Below are 19,387 nucleotides of genomic sequence, written 5' to 3' on the forward strand. Positions count from 1 at the left end.
ATTCTCCTGCCTCAGCCTCCTGAGTAGCTGGGACTACAGGTATCCACCACAATGCCTGGCTAATTTTTTGCGTTTTTAGTTGAGATGAGATTTCGCCACGTTGACCAGGCTTGTCTCGAACTCCTGACCTCAGGTGATTCACCTGCCTCGGCCTCCCAAAATGCTGGGATTACAGGCATGAGCCACCATGTCCCGGCCCCAAGAGCACATTTTAATTGACATTCAGTTTAGTGTTTTTACACTGAAGAGACATTTTCAAAGTATGTTAGAAAACTTATCAAATTGTACACTTCACTGTGTGCAGTCTTCACAGTTGTTTTTGTGCGACTAAATGATTTGCATTTACACATTCATTTTAGAGTCAGTTTGCCAATTGTTTTTTAATAAAAAAAAGCCTGCTGGGATTTTGATTGAGATTGTGTTGAATCTATAGACTAATTTGGAAGAATTGCACCTTAATTATATTGCATCTTCCAACCTCTGAATATGATATAGCTCTTCAATTATTTAGGGCTTCTTTAATTTCCTTCAGCAGTGTTTTGTGGTTTTTAGTTCATATGTCTTTCATAGCCTTTGCCAGGGTTATCCTAGAGTATCTAATATTTTTGGTGCTATTTTAAGTGGTAATTATTTTTTATTCCAATTTCTGAACATTCATTGCTGGTATATAGAAATATGATGAGTTTGTATATTAATCTTGTATCTTTTAGCTTTGCTAAATTCACTTGTCAGTTCTAGAAGCTTTCTGTAGATTTCATCAGATCTTTTTCTGCATAGACAGACTGTCATCAGTGACAAAAGGCAAGTTTACATCATCCTTTCCAAACTGGATGCTTTTTATTTCCTTTTCTTGCCTGATTGCCCTGGCTAGAATCTCTAGCACAATATTAAGTAGAGGTGTTGATTGCAGACATCTTTGCCTTGTTCCCGAACTTAAAGAGAATGCATTTAGTCTTTCATCAGTAATTACACATGATGGTTGCTCTCAGTTTCACATAGATACATTTTATCAAGTTGAGAAAATTCCATTCTATTCTTACTTGACTGAGAGTTTGTATAAGGAAATGAAAGTTGGATTTTGTCAGTGGTGTTTTGGCATCAATGGAGAAGGCCATTCAGTGTTTTTCTTAAGTTTATTGATTGGTTTTTGAATGTTATAATAAATGAACTTTGCATTCCTAGATTAATCAAGCCCAGCTTGTCTTGGTGTATCATCCCATGAGTTACTTAGAAGTATGTCATTTAATTTCCAAATATTTGAGGATTTTCCAGAGATATTTCTGTTTCTGTTTTCTAATTTATTCCTATTGTGGGCAGAAATCATTTTTAGTTTGACTAGAATGTGTTGTTTATTTAGACTTGTTTCTCCCAGAATATGGTCTACTTTGTTAACCTTCCATAGGGATTTGGAAAGAATGTGCTTTCTGTTGCTGTTGGGTCAAGTGTTCTATACATGTTAGTTAGGTGAAGCTATTTGATAATGTTCAGATCTTCTGTATTTTTGCTTATATTCTGACTGTGTTTTTCATTGCTTATTAATGAGATTGTATTAGTTTTATAAGGGTGCCATAAGAAAATACCTTGGACAGTGTGGCCTACACAACAGAAATTTATTGTTGCACAGTTCAGAAGTCTGGAAGTCCAAGATCAAGATGTTGGCAGGGTTGGTTTCTTCTGAGGCGGCTTTCCCTGGCTTGTGGGGTGGCTGCCTAATCTCTCAGATGGTCTTTCCTTTGTGGCATGCATCCCTGCTGTCTTTTCCTTTTCTTATAACAACACCGGTCATGTTGGATTAGGGCTTACCCTGATGACCTCATTTAACCTTAATTACCTGTTTAAAGGCCCTATCTCCAAATAAAGTCATTCTGAAGGTTAGGGCTTTAACATAGGAATTTTTAAGAGGACACAATTTAGTTCATAACAAGGAGTAATGGATTTCTGACTGTGTTTATACATTGGTCTGTTTCTCTTTGCAGTTCTATCAGTTTTTGTTTCATGTATTTTGAAGTGTCTTTTTTTGTTTTGAGACGGGGCCTTACTCTGACACCCAGGCTGGAGAAAAGTTGCGCGATCTTGGCTTACTGCAACTTCTGCCTCGCAGGTTCAAGCAGTTCTTCCACCTCAGCCTCCTGAGTAGCTGGGATTACAAGTGCCTGCCACCATGCCTGGCTAATATTTTTGCATTTTTAGTAGAGGCGGGGTTTCACCATGTTGGCCAGGCTAGTCTTGAACCTCTGACCTCAGGTGATCCACCTGCCTTGGCCTCCCAAAGTTCTGGGATTACAGGCATGAGCCACTGGGCCTGGCCATGAAGTTTATTGGGCGATTGTATTAGTCCATTTTCATGCCACTGATGAAGACATACCCGAGACTGGACAATTTATACAGGAGAAAGGGTTTAATGGACTTACAGTTCCATGTGCTGGGGGAGACCTCACAATCATTGTGGAAGGTGAAAGGCACACCTCACATGGCAGCAGGCAAAGAGAGAGAGCTTGTGCAAGGGAACTCCCCCTTATAAAACCATCAGATCTCATGAGAATTACTCATTAACACAAGAACAGCACAGGAAAGACATGCCCCCATGATTCAGTTACCTCTCACTGGGTCCCTCCCACACCACATGGGAATTCAAGATGAGATTTGGGTGGGGACATATCAGTGATTAAATGTTTAGGATTGTTATGTGTTCTTGAGGAATCAGTCCTTTTATTATTATGAGAGGACTTTCTATATCCTTGGTAACATTCTTTGATCTGTAGCCTACTTAGTCTAATATAGCCACTCCAACTTTCCTTTGATTAACATCAGCATGGTACCTTTTTTTCTACCCTTTGTCTTTTTAAAAAAATATATAATATGACAATTCTTGTTGACTTTTAATTGAGCTATTTAGACTATTTACATAAATATGATTATTAATATGGTGAGGTTTGAATCTGTCATCCTGCTGCTTGTTTTCTATTTCTCATACCTATTTTTTGTTCTGCTTTTCTTTTATTTCCTTTTGCCATTTAGATGAATTGAATAATTTTTATTATTTCATTTTATCTCTCTTGTTTGCTTATTACCTATACTTTGTGATTTTAGTGGTTGCTCTAGGGTTTTTACTATACCTCTATAACATCACAGGCTACCTTCAAGTGATATTATATCTACTTCATATAATAATGTTATAAGGCTCCTTGGGGTGTTCATTTTCTGACTGGAAACCCTGTGGCCAGTGGCGCCTTTGCCTGAGTTCTTGTCCTGTGTCCAGGAAGAATGAGGTACGCAAACAGGCGAAGGATGAAGAAGATGAAGGTGAGCTTTATTAAGTGTTAAACACCCAGAGGAGACCCACAGTGGGTAGCTCATCTCTGCAGGCAGGTCATCCTGACCTCTGCTGCTCTCAGCAGAGAGGAGGCCCTGGAGAGGGTAGTTCTCTCTGCAGCTGGTCTTGCCCTCTTGTGGTCTCTCCATTCTCTCTGTCCTCTCTCTTGAACCTAGAAAAGCCTTCGGTGGGGAGGAGGTGCCTGCTCATTGGTCCATGGGAGGCCATGGGTGAGCTGGAAGGGGCACCATGAGTACCCACTCCAGTCTGTGGGACTGGCAGTTCACTCCCAGCCTACAGGCCCTCCCAGGCCTAAAGGTGGGACCTTACTGAGAACCCACCCCCTTCTGCCCAGGACTTTGCCTCCCGCTGCCATTCAAGGCCCTGGAACTCATCCCTAACCCTGCTCTGAGATCAGAAGCGGGGGGCCGAGAGAGGAGACAGGCCAGGCAGCAGGAACAGACACCCTTGAGCCAGCAGGGATTAGGGGACCTTCCCATGCCCCTGAGGGTGCAGGCTGCAGAGATGCCTGGGTCCTATGCCTGGAAGGGTGATGCAGCTGCCTGCACTCAGGGAGCTCCTGCCTGCTTGGTGGAGTGAAAGGCCCAGGTCTGCAGCTGTGGATGGCAGCTGCAGCTGTAGCCTGTAGGGCAGATCCTGCCTGCTCCTGGCCCCAGCCAAGAGCAGAGGGAGGCTTGGATTCAGAGCTACAATTTGGGCAGCTGCAGTGGCACCCAGGGAGTTCCCACCCCAACTCACAGGCTCCATGGAGAGTGCAGCCCCAGCGGTGCCTCCCTGCTGCAGGCAGTGTGATGGTGGCAGCCGCTGCTGTCAATAGTATGTTTCCTTTTCTCCTTTCCTGAACTTTGTGCTCTTTTATTAGAACATTGACTTTTACATGTGTCACATTACACTATTGTTTAAACAGTTATCTTTTGGTGAGCTTTAAATAATAAGAAAAACTCATAAATTCACCGGTGGAATTAGCATTTCTGGTGCTCTTCATTTGTTGGTGTAAAGCCATATTTCCATCTGCTGTGTCCTTTTTGCCCAAGCACTGTCTTTAAGGTCATATATGTAAGCTGGTGATGAATTTTTTGGCTTCATTTGTATATATTTTTTGCATATTTTAAGAGGTTTTTGCTTTTATTCTTAAGACCTATTTTTGTTGGGTACAGAATTCTAGATTGACAGGATTTCTTTCAGCATTTTGTTTTATTTTATTTCATTTATTTTTTTACCTTTTAGGTTCAAGGGTACATGTGCGGGTTTATTATATAGGTAAATTGTGTGTCATGGGGGTTTGGTGTATGGATTATTTCCTCCCCCAGGTAATAAGCATAGTACTCGACAGGTAGTTTTTCAGTCTGCACCCTCTTCCCACCCTCCACCCTCTAGCAGGTCCTTGTGTCTGTTCCCTTCTTTGTGTCTATCTTTTGGTGTTTTCTATTACACTGCTGTCTTCTCACTTACGTTTTTTAAAACAACGAGAAACCTGTATCCAAATGGTTGGTCCCCTGTGTGTAATGTGTCTTTTGGCCCTGTGGTTGTTTTTAAGATTTTTCTCTTTATTACTGGCTTTAAGCAATTAAATTATTTGTGCTTTGGAGTATTCCTGTCACATGTCTTGTGCTAGAAATACATATTTTATTTTTGAGATGGAGTTTTGCTCCTGTTGCCTAGGCTGGAGTGCAATGGCGTGATCTCGGCTCACTGCAACCTCTACCTCCTGGATTCAAGCGATTCTCCTGCCTTAGCCCCTCAAGTAGCTAGGATTACAGGGGCTGTCACCCCTGCCCAGCTAATTTTTTGTATTTTTGGTAGAGACAGGGTTTTGCCGTGTTGGCCAGGCTGCGAACTCCTGACCTCAGGTGATCCACCCGCCTTGGCCTCCCAAAGTGCTTGGATTACAGGCGTGAGCAACTGTGCCTGGGAATTTCTTGAGTTTCTTGGATTTATGAGTTTATAATTTTCCTCCTGGTTTGAAAAGTTTTAGCCATTATTTATTTTTTCAAATATCACCCGTTCCCTCCCTTCTCCTTCAAAGTCTCCATTACATGTATGCTATGTTGTTTAAGGTTCTCCCACAGCTTACTGATACTCATTTATTTGTTTGTTTAGGTTGCCTCATCTCTCTGTAATTTATATTGGGAGGTTTGTACTGTGATGTCTTCAAGTTCATTTACCTGTTTTTCTGAAGGATCTAATCTGCCAATAATCTCATCAAGTGTATCTTGCATCTCATATTTTTACATTTCCTTCTATGGATGTTTGATTTGGATCTTTTTATGTCTTTCAGGTCTCTACTTTGTAGCATGTAGCATAGTTAAAATAACCCTTTTAATATCGTTGCCCGCTAATTCTAACATCTCTGTCAGTTCTGGGGCAGTTTCAGTTGACTGATTATTTTTTCTCATTATAGGCCGTATTTTCCTGTCTCTGAGTGCCTGATAATTTTAGACTAGATAGCTGGGTGCGGTGGCTCACACCTGTAATCCAAGCACTTTGGAGGCCAAGGTGGGCGGATCACCTGAGGTCGGGAGTTCAAGACCAGCCTGACCAACATGGTGAAATGAAACCCCGTCTTTATTTAAAATATATATATATATATATAAAAAGAAAAAAAAATTTAGACTAGGTAGTAGACACTGAGAAGTTTACTTTGGTGCTAGATATTTTCGTGCTGGATATTTTTTGTATTCTCACACACACACACACACACCACACACACACCACACACACACACACACACACACACACACACACGGCCGTGCATGGGCTCATCAGTACTCAGCTGAAGGCTTGAAGGGACCTTCTGCAGGCAGGCAGGTCTTCAGAGCTCCTTGCAGCTCTCTGTTCTGTGGTACTCTGTCTAGCAAACCCTTGTTGCCTTCTTCTCCCTGGACTCTGAGCGCCTTCTCTCAAGCCCAGGTGGTACTCTGGGCTCAGCCTGGGATCCTTCTTCCTTAGCTGCAGTCTGGAAGCTCAGGCAGGGCAGCAGTCTAGGGGCAGTTGTGGAGTTTGCCTCATTCTTTCTTGTCCTGAGATATCACCATTCTTCATTTCCTGTGTAGTGCCTTGTTTTCATATACTTTGTGCAATTTTTTGGTTACTTCAGGTGAGGATAAATCCAGTTCTGGTCCTACATCAAATCAGAAGTGGAAGTTCATATATAGTGGCTGGGACTACAGGGGCATGCCACCATGCCCAGTTAATTTTTGTGTTTTTAGCAGAGACAGGATTTCACCATATTGATCAGGCTGGTCTTGAACCCTTGACCTCAGGTGATCCACCTGCCATGGCCTCCCAAAGTACTGGGATTACAGGCATGAGCCACCGTGCCCAGCCCTATAGGTTTTTTTTTTTTTTTAAATAAAAATACTATTACATAGCTTAACATTGTTTTACCATATCTTTAACACTATATTACTAACATCTTTCCAGGATTATGTCTTTTTTTTTTTTAGATGGAGTCTTGCTCTGTCACCCAGGCTGGAGTGCAGTGGCGCAATACTGGCTTACAGCAACCTCCACTTCCTGAGCTAAAGCGATTCTCTTGCCTCAGCCTCCAAAGCAGCTGGGACTACAAGCATGCACCACTACACCCAGCTAATTTTGTATTTTTAGTAGAGACAGGGTTTCACCATATTGGCCAGGCTGATCTTGAACTCCTGACCTTGTGATTTACCCGCCTCAGCCTCCCAAAGTGCTGGGATTACAGGCATGAGCCACTGCATCCAGCCAGGATTGTTTCTTTATTAACATATATATATATTCAACTTTCTTATAGGTCTTTAGACAGTAAAATGTGAGACTCTTAGGCATGCAGCTTAATGACTTTAAATATGGGTATCGCTGTATAACCATCACCCAGAGTGGGACGTCAAACACTTTCTTCACCCAGAAACCCTCCTCATGCCCTTTGTAGGCACTACACACACCCCTCGAGGTAACCGTTATTACTTCTCTGAAGGTAGACTGCCTGCTTGTGAACAGTCTGTAAGTAGGGTCACTCACTGTGTACTCCTGCATCTGGCATCTCTCAGTTAAAATAATGTTTTTAGATATTCATGCATGTTGTTACATGTGGTTTGTGCTTGTATATTCCTGAACAGTATTCCACTATATGGATATACCATAGTTATTTTTATCTGTTCTCCTTATGATGGACACTTGGGTTATATAAAACTGTTAGGACCATTCTGGCTCTTGTGGACATAGAATTTTATTTTTTTTTAGTGTAAATAAGAATGGAATTGCTGAGTCAGAGGATAGGTGTATGTTTAAGTTTATAAGACATTGTCAAACCATTTTCTAAAGTAGTTGTACCATTTATTCCACATTCTAGATACTATTTCATCTTTTCAAATAAATTTAATTATTCCAGTGGGTGAGTAATGGCTTCAGTGAATCCATATGGATATTAGGTACTGATAGAATACACGGTCACGTATCATCACATAGGTATGATTGGTGCTTGACTCTCAAAGCAAATTGAATTCTTTTTTTTTTTTTTTTTTTTTTTTTTAAAGAGAGAGAGAGAATAGGAAGGAGAAAAAAGGAAGAGAGAGAGAGAGAGAATGGGGAGGAGGGAGAAGGAAAAGAAAGAGGGAGAGAGAATGGGAGTATTGCTTTCTTGCCCAGGCTAGAATGCAATTTAGTAATGGGTATTGAAAACCTCTTTTATACTGATAATTATACTTAATGATGTAGTCAGGAAGGAATAAGGGAAGAAGATAACAAACAAACAGCCAACCAATATTTCATTTAAACCTATGAAATGCTATGCGATTACTGAGGAGTGATTTACTTCCAATTATATAGTCACCTTTGGAATAGGTGTGAGGTGGTAATGTATGTTTTGTGTATTTGAAGTGGAGAGTACTATAAATATTTATTAAGTTTACTTGTTCCGGGTCTGAGTTCAAGATCTGAATAACCTTGTTAATTTTCTATCTTGTTGATCTATAGAATCGTTAGCTCTTCTTGTTGCATTGATCCTTTTGCCATTATGTAATGTCATTCCTCGCCTCTTTTGATCTTTGTTGCTTTAAAGTCTACTTTATCAGAGGTGAGAATTGCATCTCCTGCTTTTTGTTTATTAGTTTATTTTTACTCTCTGTTCAATTGGTAAATCTTCCTCCTTCTCTCTGAGTCTTTGTGTATTGTTTCATGTAAGATGGGCCCGGATGCAGCATACCGATGGGTTTTGGCTTTTTATCCAATTAAAATATATATAAGTTTAATACCAGCATTTGATGCTAGCTGGCTGTTTTGCCCATTAGTTGATGTGAATTTTTTATTGTGTTAAAGTTCTTTGCTTTTTGATATATTTTTGGAAAGGCTGATATTGGTTGTTCCTTTATATGTATAGTGCTTCTTTCAGAAGCTCTTGTAAAGCAGGCCTGGTGGTGGTGAACTCTCTAAGTACTTGTTTGTTCGCAAAAGATTTAATTTTTCCTTCGCACATAAAGCTTAGTTTGGCTGGATAGGAAATTCTGGGTTGAAAGTTCTTTTCTTTAAGGATGTTAAATATTGGTCCCCACTCTTTTCTGGCTTGTAGGGTTTCTGCTGAGAGATCTGCTGTAAGTCTGATAGGTTTCCCTTTATGGGTAACCTGAACTTTCTCTCTAGCTGCCCTTAGTATTTTCTCCTTCATTTCAACCCTAATAAATCTGGCAATTATGTGCCTTGGGGTTGGTCTTCTTGAAGAATATCTTTGTGGTGTTCTCTGTATTACCTGGAGTTGAATATTACCCTGCCTTGCCAGGTTGGGAAAATTTTCCTGAATGATATCCTGAAGAGTATTTTCCAACTTGGATTCATTCTCTTCATCACATTCAGGTACACCTATCAAACGTAAATTAGGTCTTTTCACATAGTCCCATATTTCCTGGAGACTTTGCTCATTCCTTTTCATCCTTTTTTCTGCATTCTTGTCTTCTCGTTTCATTTCACTGAGCTGGTCCTCGACTTCTGATATCCTTCCTTCTGCTTGATCAATTCGACTGTTTAAACTTGTGCATGCTTCGCGAAGTTCTCGTGTTGTGTTTTTCAGCTCCATCAATTCACTTATATTCTTCTCTAAATTGTCCATTCTCATTAACATTTCGTCAAACCTTTTTTCAAGGTTCTTAGTTTCTTTGCATTGGGTTAGAATAAGTTCTTTTAATTCACAGAAGTTTCTTATCACCCACGTTTGGAAACCTGCTTCTGTTATTGGAACACCTGTGTAATCTATTAAGCCTTGTTCCGTTACTGATGAGGAATTGCAATCCCCTGTAGAGGGAGAGGCATTCTGATTTTGAGTATTCTCTACCTTTTTACGCTGGTTTCTTCCCTTCATTATATATTTGTCCGTCTGTCGTCTTTATAATTACCGACTTTCTAACTGGGTCTCTGACGTCCAACTTGTTGATTCCCTGCGCCGAAATCTGAGCAATCCACTGAGCCGGCCAAAACAGCGGTGTTAAGATTGATGGTGCTTTTCTGCCCGGGAATATCCGGACTCTGCACCAAGAACTGGCGTGCTAAGGCACCAGCAAAACCGCCACGCCGGCCACAAGAGTCGCCCTGGCGACCCGTGGAGCTCCTCCACTGGGAATCTCGTGGTCCGTGAGCAACTAATATTCGTCTGAAAGTGTGGCGTCCTCTCGTTCTTTGCGCTTTCACTGGGAGGTACGTGCCCGAGCTGCTAATCATCAGCCATCTTGGATCTCCGCAAATTGAATTCTTATAAGGTTATCATATAACTGTGAGCCTTGGCTCTGCAAACATGAATAGGTGGCTGAGTGGTTCATTTTTCCAAGTGCTAATGCTTGTAATTGTATTTGAGGAAGATTCACACAGGTATCACAGGCTGGACTGTGTCTTCTGCAGAAGAGCTTAGAGAGGCTCAAGGGCTTAGTAGTGATTCTGGAACATCTTTCAGCCAAGAAAGCCAGTTGACTTTCTCATAACATAACTGTGCTGTTTGCTAATTAATTCTTCCAGAAGAAAAAGGATTGAGAGTCTAGAAGGGTATGGGGATTACTTTGTCACAGAATTTGTGGCTCTATGGCTCAAGTCTGGAAGGGAGTGCATTTTCACATCATGATGTTGGTTGATGTAATGTGGGGATTGATGAGTTGGTGTGAACGTCCATCTAGGACTCTGGAATTGGGAATGCTGACAGGGTATCCGTGGCTCGTCTTGGGAAGTTTAGATCACCAGGATGGTTTCTTTTTCTCTGTTTGTTTGCTAAAGTTCCTGTTTTTGCTCTTTACAAATTCCACTAGATTTATTATCTCCCGAAAAGGAAAAGAAAAAAGAAACAAACTATGAGAGGAAATGTTGACAGTTTCTTCCTTTACTTTTTCAGCCAGAAGAATTATCCTCAAGTCTGCACACTTTTAAGAACAAGGTCTTCAAAAAAAAATCCAAAGTGTGTGGAGTTTGCAAACAGATTATTGATGGTCAAGGCATTTCATGCCGAGGTAAGTCCGTGTTTATGATTCTCTCACTGATTAATCCAAAGCAAAACAAACAAAAAAACAAAAAGAAAACTTTTTTTTGGGAGTTTCCGAAAGTTAAATCACGGAAATCCCCTTGTTAACTTATGTGTCCCCCTTACCCCGCCTTACTTAGCAGGGGCCAACCGTATTTACACAGATACATGCTCATGAGGACATTTTTACAGAAAGAACAGATTTCCTTGATGGGAGAGGAGGCAGCAATGTGTAAATTAATCATTTATTCTCTGGTCTGCTCTGAAGTGTCAGTAACTCAGTTTATTTAATTTGACTTTCAGATCTCTTACTCAAGTTTGCAAATGAAATTTTTCCGTCTTTAGAATTAGGGTTCATTTTGGTATGGCCTCCTTTCAGATCCTGTCACTAAACTAAGCCACCAGCTTGGCTGCTTGATGTTTAGACATCAAGTAATGAATGGAACTTGCTAATTCTTTTGTGACTGTGCATTAATAAATCTAGTATGAGACGTGTGATTTTAATGAATGCGGGAATGGATGGGGGCAGGGCTGCTGGGCGGACCAGTGGGGTACACCACACAGAGCATCTTTGAACCAGGAAAGCCAGTTGACTTCCGCATAACATAACTGTGCTGTTTGCTAATTAATTCTTGACTAGACCCTTGGAGAGTGCTGGGGTTTCTCTTTGGCATTATTTTCATCTGTGGGGTTGGGGATTTCCTATAGAAAATGTGCAGAATCTCAGCCTGTGGGCTTCTGTGCTGTTGGGACCTCCCCCTCAGTGCCTTCCTCCCTGCAGACCCCGCAAGTGATCCCTCATGGCTGCTTTAGAGTAGGGTGCCTATGATGGAAAGATGCACGCATCAAACCTAATGGGTTGCAAATGTGACCCGGGGCCTCTAAGGGGCTCTAGGGATTGTTTTACAGTTCAGAGACCTGAGCCTGGGTGAGAAGGCTGGGGTGCCCCTCCTCCGACTCGGCCCCTTGTAGAAGTCAGTGCTGAAGAATGTGTTGGATGAGTGGTGGGTACTGGCCACCCTGGTCTCTAAGTAGAAGCCAGAGACCAGGCAGCCGTCTGTGTAACTCATCTAGATCTGCATCCAAGGCAGAGAACAGGGGCTACAGTGTACTCAGAGCAAACTGATGTGACACCCTGTGATTCAGAACCTTCTTTTTTTGTTTTGTTTTGAGACAGGATCTTGCACTGTCATCCAGGTGGGAGTGCAGTGGCATGATCAGGGCTCACTGCAGCCTTGACCTCCTGGGCCCAAGCCATCCTCCCACCTCAGCCTCTCCAGTAGCTGCACTATAGGCATGCGCCACATGCCGGTTAATTTTCTTATTTTTTTTGAGGCAGATAGTCTTGCTATGTTGCCCAGGCTAGTCTTAAACTCCTGGCTTCAAGTGATCCCTCTTGCCTTGGCTTCACAAAGTGCTGGGATCACAGGCGTGAGCCACTGTGTTTTAAGCCCCTATCTGCAAACGGCACTGCACTGGGTGGTATTATGGTCATCTGTGAATGCCATGGCCTGTCACTGACCATTCCCCTGCACAGCTTGTTCAGATCAGGAGAGCCATGTCAGCCAAGTGTGTTGGCCCTTCTGTTTGCGGCCTGCAGGTGTAAGGTAATGAGAAATAGCACCGATGCTCTCTGACTGGTGTCCTCCATCAAGCTTGTTCCAAAATGTCTGTGGGCAGATACAGCAGCCCCTCCATGTCCCACCCTACAGGGTCCAGCAGGGGCTTTGTGCCTTTCCAGGAACACAGCAAAAATAGAAGCCCAAGGAGTCTCTCCGTCTTTTAATGTCACCCTCACAGAAATGCTCATATTTTAAAATTTTGGTCACTAACTATGACTCTCAAGTGTGAAAAGAAGGAAAAGAAAAGTCATGGTTGAATTGAAACCATGAAACCAGCAGCTCAGAGAGCCTGGGAATCAGAGCTGTCAGGCCTGGTGTTGATCCCAGAGCCCTGGTCTTGTGCCAGCAGAGCTGTCGGGGGGTGTGGGGAGAGCTGTCATGAGCAGCGTGGCACCAGCAGGGACACCATGGGCTTGTTCTCAGCTTTCTCACCCTGTGATGACATCTCAGGCAAAGTTGCACAGACCAGGGTTCCCCTTGAACTGACTTCCGCCTGTCAGGTGCTGTGTGGGGGCAGGTCTGATTTAGGAGCAAAGCCGGAGGTCAGACAGAGCTGGGTCCTGGCCTTGCCCCTGACAGGGGCAAAGTCTTCTTGCTCAGGGTCTAGGACTTAGGGTAAGGCTGTTGCAAGGGCAGAAGACAGGCGTCAAGCACACAGTCAGTGTGTGGCACTTAGTTTTCTTGCTGGTGTTAGGATTGCTCCCCAGGGAACCCACTGTAGGTGGCTCCACATGGTAGACGCCGCATGTGCGTTTGGTTAGCCTCTGCACCACACGTCCTTGAGCTGTAATCCAGCGGGGGAGCTCCGTAGACTCAGAGGCCTTTTGCATGACTTAACCACAGTGACCTGGACTGCGCTGCATTGGTTATACCGCCTGGGGAGTCATTTTTCCTTCTTTGTATAAATGAGAACTGAGTTTACTGAGGAGCTATCTCAGACATCCTTTTTAGTATGTCAATATTCTGTTCCTGCCATTTAAGTAGTATTTATTATTTTCAAAGTAAACAGAAGCAATGAAACAGAAGAGCTTGGAGAAAGCACAGCCTCCAGCTGTGAAACGCGCAAGCCCGTCTTGGACGGCGGGGAGCCTGTCTTCTTTCTTGCTCTGGAGGATCATCATCTTGGTGCCTTCTCCGGGTTGGGACTTGTGTCTCTTCCTCTGTCCTGCAGTTGCACAGACTCAAAAGAACAAGGGAGGGACCCCAGATTGATCCCCCGGTTCCACACAAACTCTCTTTTGTGGCAGTTTAGGTATGTGGTGTGTGGAATATTTGGGAGGGTTGAGGAGGCCTGGCAGAGTGGTGCATATGTGCTTGAGTGTGTGTGTGTGCATGAGTATGTGGGTGCATGTACTCATGGCTGTGTTGCAGTGCATGCATGCATGACTGAGTTCATGCGTGTGAGGACATGCGGGTGTGCACACTTGTGTTTGCATGTATGTGTCTGGGTCAATGCATTTGCTCAAGCACACAGACATTCCATGTTGTGAGGACTCGTGTGAGAGGATCCCTCCTGTTCAGGCCACTTCGTAGAGGTCAGCACTCTATGACGTCCGTTATCTTATCTTGAGGGAGATAGAGACAGAGAACGTGCATACGCACAGGAGTTGCTTTTGTTCTTAAAGAGAAGAGAGGGAATAAACAGTGCTCTATCTGGACAAGATGTTCAACAGGCTTATCTTGCTGTGTGTCATCTGGTCGTTAAGGAAAATGCAGTAAGCTGTGCTAGCTCCAGATAACGGTTTAAATTTCACAGCTTCTGGCAACATCCAGGCACTCATGAGAACAAGGCCCAGTGTGATGGCCCCGCGGCCCATCTATCGGTGTGTCTGTTGGTAAAGATGCTTTCTCACCTCCTCTTGGAACTCTCTGGAGTTCTGCTTCGGTGTGAGGCAGTGTGACACCTAGAGCGTCGCCTCCCGGGATTCGAAGGCCACCTTGGCCTGTAAGACCCCACACGTACTCAGCATGGACAAGCAGTGGGGCTGCCAGCGCGGTCCTTGTGCAGCGTTATCTCCCGTCCTGCTGGGCTAACGCTCCTCTACTCCAAGAAGCCCAGTGTATCACTGGTGTTTCTCATCGGTGAAATAGATTCCTGGCCAGTGGAGGTAACTTTTTTGAGCCACGTACTTTTTTCCCTTGAGGAAACTCACTCATGGACAGCTATGCAGTTAGGTGACCATCCCTCTTCTCATGGCTGCTGTATCCCCTCTTCCTCACCTCCTCCTACCCCACCACTCACTTTCCACTGCAGGGACACGTTGCTACTGCCATTGCCTGTTTCGGCTGGCTCCTGTCCAGGGGCACCCAGGGTGCAGGTGTTATGGGCACACAGGCACCTGCTCCCCTTGTGTCCCCTCCTGTGGCTCTGGGCCCCTCAGCTAAGATGGGATATCTTGTCTAGAGGCAGTGTAAAGAGAGATCAGAATGTGGGTGCGTTCAAGTTCTGGCTGTGCCGCTTACACCCTGGAAAGCTTTACGAAGCCCATTTTCTCAACCCTAAAATAGGCATGAAAATGCAGATCCAGTGATGCAGAGCTGGGAGTTGGGGAGGGGCGTATGTGAAAGGGCCTGGTCTGCCAGGCCAGGGAGGCAGAGAAGGACCACTGCCTCCTCAGTGGAAGGCTGCTTCGTGCTGGCAGGCAGTGCTGCACTGCACCCTAGATGTGCCCCCTTCCAGAGGGCGCTGGTTCAGCTTCTCCCCAGAGAGTTGCCCTGAGCGTGCTGGCTGTGAGTCCTGGGGGTGGTGTGGTGAGTGTGCTCACCTTTCCAGCCTGTGCGCAGCCAGTGCATGCATGCATGTTCTTGTGTGTGTGTGTGTCTGAATTCCTCCCTCACTCCTTGTTCCGCTCTTAGCCCCATAAGGTGAAGCTCTTCTTTCTTGAGCCTTGTGGGCTGGTGGGCTTCAGTAGGGACTGTCCCCATGGAGACCTGGGTCCTTTCTTTGTGGTGGGTGGTGGCCAGCACACAGCTGCCTTTTGCAGAGGGAACTGGCAGAGGCTGCAGATGCGGTAGGCTCGGGAGGCTGCATGTCCTGTTGAGTTCATGGCAGGAGGCTCACTGTCAGAAGAAGGAACCAGGAGCCGGCCCAGATGAAGGAAAACCTCCACCTTCTAGAGGAAGGAAGGCCACCGCCCTTCAAGGAGCACTTGCAGGCTCCATCCCTGAGGAGGGACCCCCACTCAAGGCGTTTGGTGGAGGCAAGGGGAGGAAGCAAGCAGCCATGGGCACCGTTGGAGACAGAGACATTCTGACTCAAGGGATGGGTCCACCTCTGGTTTCTGGCGCTGCTGGCTTTAGGACGTGGTGGGGGTTGTGCCCCGGGCATGTGTGTACTGAGAGGCTGCGGATTTCTCTCGTTAGAGAATTGTCTGCCTTCTTTCTGTAGGATGGTTTTGTGGAACTGCCCCATGTGTGCCATGTGTATGGTCAGGATGTTTGTATCTCCCCAAAATCCGTATGTTGACATTCTAACCCTCCATGGGATGGTGGCATTACGACTGGGGTCTTGTGGAGGTGATTATGTTGTGTGGGTGAAGCCCCATGAGGGGCATTAGGGCCCTTATGAAAGGGATCCTAGGACGCTCACTTGCCCCTTTGGCTATGTGAGGATGCAGTAAGGAGGCACCATCTCCGAACCGGGAAGTGGGTCCCCTCCAGACACCGCATCTATGGTGCCTTGACCTTGGGCTTGCAGCCTCTGGGACTGTGGGAAATAAGCAACTGTTTATAAGCCACCCAGTTTAGGGTAGTTTTTAAATAGTAGCCCAAACTGACAGAGACACCATGTTTATGTGCATAGCTGTAGGAATTATGTTAATGAACAATAGAAACTCTTTTAAAAAAACGTACGGGATTCCATGTTTCAGGAGTCTTTTAGACGTGATTGTTTTCATTAGCTTTTTCAGAATCATTGAGTCAATGTGTGTGCTAGAGACCAGGAGTATTTGGAGATGCTCCCGAGCCTCAGGTGCCGTGGTCTGTTGAGGTCAAGGCGCCCTGTGGACGGGAGGTGTCATGGTGCAGGCTGAGGCAGCTGAGATAAGCTCCCATCATCAGAGCAGGGATTCTGGGGGATGGGAAGTTACGGGAGGCCGTGAGGCTGGTGTGGGCACATGGATGGGACTGACGACCTGTGCAGAGGCTTGCGGCTCAGAGGCGGGCAGATCTGAAATGTGTAAGGGAGACACACCCGGGAATGTCACCTTCAAGAGCCCTTGGCCTTCAAAGACTGCTGAAGCGCGGAGGCTTTCGTTTTCTAACTTAATGCAAGCAACAAATCTATGATCCTGCTTGTCTTCCAGGAGGCAGTGTGATATAGTGTCCTCACTTTTGGGGGCAGGCACCCATACCTGTTGATACCTGGGACCCAGATCCACAGAATAGGAGAGCCCCTGGCCAGGCTCTGCTGCCTGCCCTGCCTGCCGCTCCACCTTTGCTGGCCTTCTTCCCGGAGGCTGAGCCCCTGTCTCCATTGCCCTGCAGACTTCCCATTCCTCCTTCCTAACCCAGCTTCCCTGGGTCTGACCGTTTGCCTGCCCAGGCTGGGATGTCCTTGAGATCCACTCTCTTGTTTGACTCAGAGCATGGCTCTGGGAAGCCGTAAACCATCCAGTGGGAAGAACCTGTGCCTGCATCCTCATGGTGGCCCTTTTGAGGCTGTGCCCACCCTGTTTGGTCTCTCCTGACTCCCCCAGGTGCTTTGAGAGGCTGGCTGCACACAGCTCATTTTTGACCTTTTGCTGGACCGTGTTGCTCTGCCCGTTTCCCTCATCCTTCAGGTTTCAGCTCGAGTACCAGGTTCTCAGGAAAGCACCTCCCTGCCCTGTCGCCACGTCCTCTAGCATCTGCTCTTCCTCCAGAACTGTCTACTGCCAATGACCAGCCAGCCATCTGGACGTCCACTGGGGCAGTGATTCTCCGCCCTCAGCTGGAGCCCAGGAGGCACAAGGGGCTGGCTCTGTGTTGTTTGCCAGGTGCCTGTACACAGGGCGGACACCCCTGTCCTAAAGTGGAGGGCTCTTTTGTCTTGCAGGGTGAACCTTCACCAGCACGCTTTTACTGAGCAGGTGTGGTGGCTGGTGCATTGCGATGCCCATGGTGACCAAGGCTTCAAAGGGCTCAGAGTCTAGTAGGGTGGAGTAGTGAGCGGTAACAGGATCCTGTGTGAGAAGTGCTTTATCAGAGGTATTTACAGGCTCCTTGGGGGCACAGAGGAGGGACAGGCAATTCTCGGGAGGTGGGTGGGGCAGGGAGTGGGGACATTGTCAGGAAGACATTGTCAGGATGACGAGGAACTCAAGGACTGTGTTCTGATCATTTGTTTATGAATCTCTCTGCTCCCCTGGGCTGACTGCCCCTACTAGGATGCAATGCACTGCTGTCTCTTGGGCGTCCTGAGTCTCAGCAAAGGGCCTAGAGTCCAGTAGGTGCACAGGGAATGTAAGTTGTATGACAGTCCAGACGAATTTGTGACCTGGCTCATTGATCTGTTCTGTTCTTCTCTGGCAAATCCATGTAAAATGGCTCCAGCTGTTATTTCCAAAGTTTTTTCCAGAGCAGTTGGAGGTGATGAGTCCCCCACCCTAAGGCCAAACCCAGCCCTACCCTGGGGCTGACTCCCATCCGGGCACTGAGCTCAGCCCTCCCGTCGGACTTGCCCCATCCAGAGAGGTGGCAATATGACAGAATCTTCCAGAAACTCCCAAAGCGGGAAGAGGCGCCCAGGCCAAATTTCATCTGAATAATTTCTGGTTGTTGGTGGTTATCAGATGGGAAGCAGCCTTTCGCTGCCTCTAAATTCTGCTCCCATGTCACAAGACAACTCCTTTCTCAGCCGCCTCCACGTGGAATTTACGCGTGGATTTTAACTGAAATCCTTCCTGTTTTCTAACTCTGTGGCTGGGAAGAAGGCCTGGCCCCCTCCCAGATGTTTCGCCACTGTCTAGGTTGTCAGGATTTGAGGTTTCTGCATGCCAGGGACGTCTGGGTTGTGTTAGTTGATTGTGCTGGCGGATTTTGATTTATAAAACTCCCTGAGTACTGTAGCCAAGCTCATAAATCCAAGTATTTGTTTTACAGTAACTGTGATCTGGAATTTTATGTTAAGTTGTGGGGTTGTTCTCTGTCGGTTTATTCAGATGGATGTAATGCTGCTCTCTGGGTGCTCACGGTCTGTGTGAGCGTGCCGGGGGGGCGGGGGGCGAGGACAAGTGGCAACTTCTGATTCCATGTCCTCGAAGCCGGGGAAGGGGCAGTGCTGTGCTTCACTGAGCCTGCGTGGGTATTGGCAATCCTGGGACCCTGGCAGGCCTGAAGTGTTAAGACATGTGAGGAGCTCTGTTCCAGAGGATGGGGTCGAAGCCTGGCCTTTGCGGGACTCGGCCCGGTGTGCCCTGGCCTATGGTGAGCGTGGATGGGCAGGCTCCCCTATCACCCTCGCCCCTCCAGCCGGCTCACTGTGGCTAGCATGGGTCAGATGCCTGCTGTGTTAGGTGCTGGGCACCCACACACAGGTGGACATCTGTCACCAGGCTGCTGGGCCAGTGAGGAACAGACAAGTCCTGGACAGTCACAGGCATGTGTGTGGGGGGACTGGGGTTCTCGGGAGGGTGCTCCTGGTTTACACGGCGATGAGTGGTCCCACTGCCGGGGTCTGCTCACAGAGTCCAGTGGGGGCTTGTTTCCTTCAAAAAACATATTTGAAGTAGACAAGTACTGACAGCATTTCCTGAGTTAGACATCAGATGTTTTTGAGGGATTGGTACCATCTTCTTTCTCTCCTTTCATTTTGCCATGTTCTATAATATGATCCCTTTGAATATCTGATGGAAATGCAGAGATGGTCTCCTTTGCACCCGTGCCTTGTGTTGGAGGATATCTTAAATGGGGAGCAGGTTGACAACAAGGTAGAGACAACAAGGTACGTCCCTTACATAGATGATGTAAGTAATTACGTTAGGGATG

General features: G+C 45.9%; 1 protein-coding gene across 4 annotated transcripts in view; it reads left to right on the top strand.

Annotated features, from left to right (window-relative positions):
* TNS3 (tensin 3) overlaps positions 1 to 19,387 on the top strand; it is a 319,311-nt gene that overhangs the window by 50,455 nt on the left and 249,469 nt on the right. For all 4 annotated transcript variants that reach the window (XM_064366692.1, XM_064366695.1, XM_064366694.1 and 1 more), the window contains one exon: positions 10,674 to 10,788. In XM_064366692.1, the coding sequence (XP_064222762.1) occupies positions 10,674 to 10,788 (115 nt within the window). Of the gene's footprint in view, positions 1 to 10,673; positions 10,789 to 19,387 lie in introns of those variants that run through there.

Source organism: Aotus nancymaae, unplaced genomic scaffold, assembly GCF_030222135.1.
Source record: "Aotus nancymaae isolate 86718 unplaced genomic scaffold, 86718_ANA_hifiasm-v0.15.2.pri h1tg000065l, whole genome shotgun sequence".
In the NCBI taxonomy this organism is placed as follows: Eukaryota; Metazoa; Chordata; class Mammalia; order Primates; family Aotidae; genus Aotus; species Aotus nancymaae.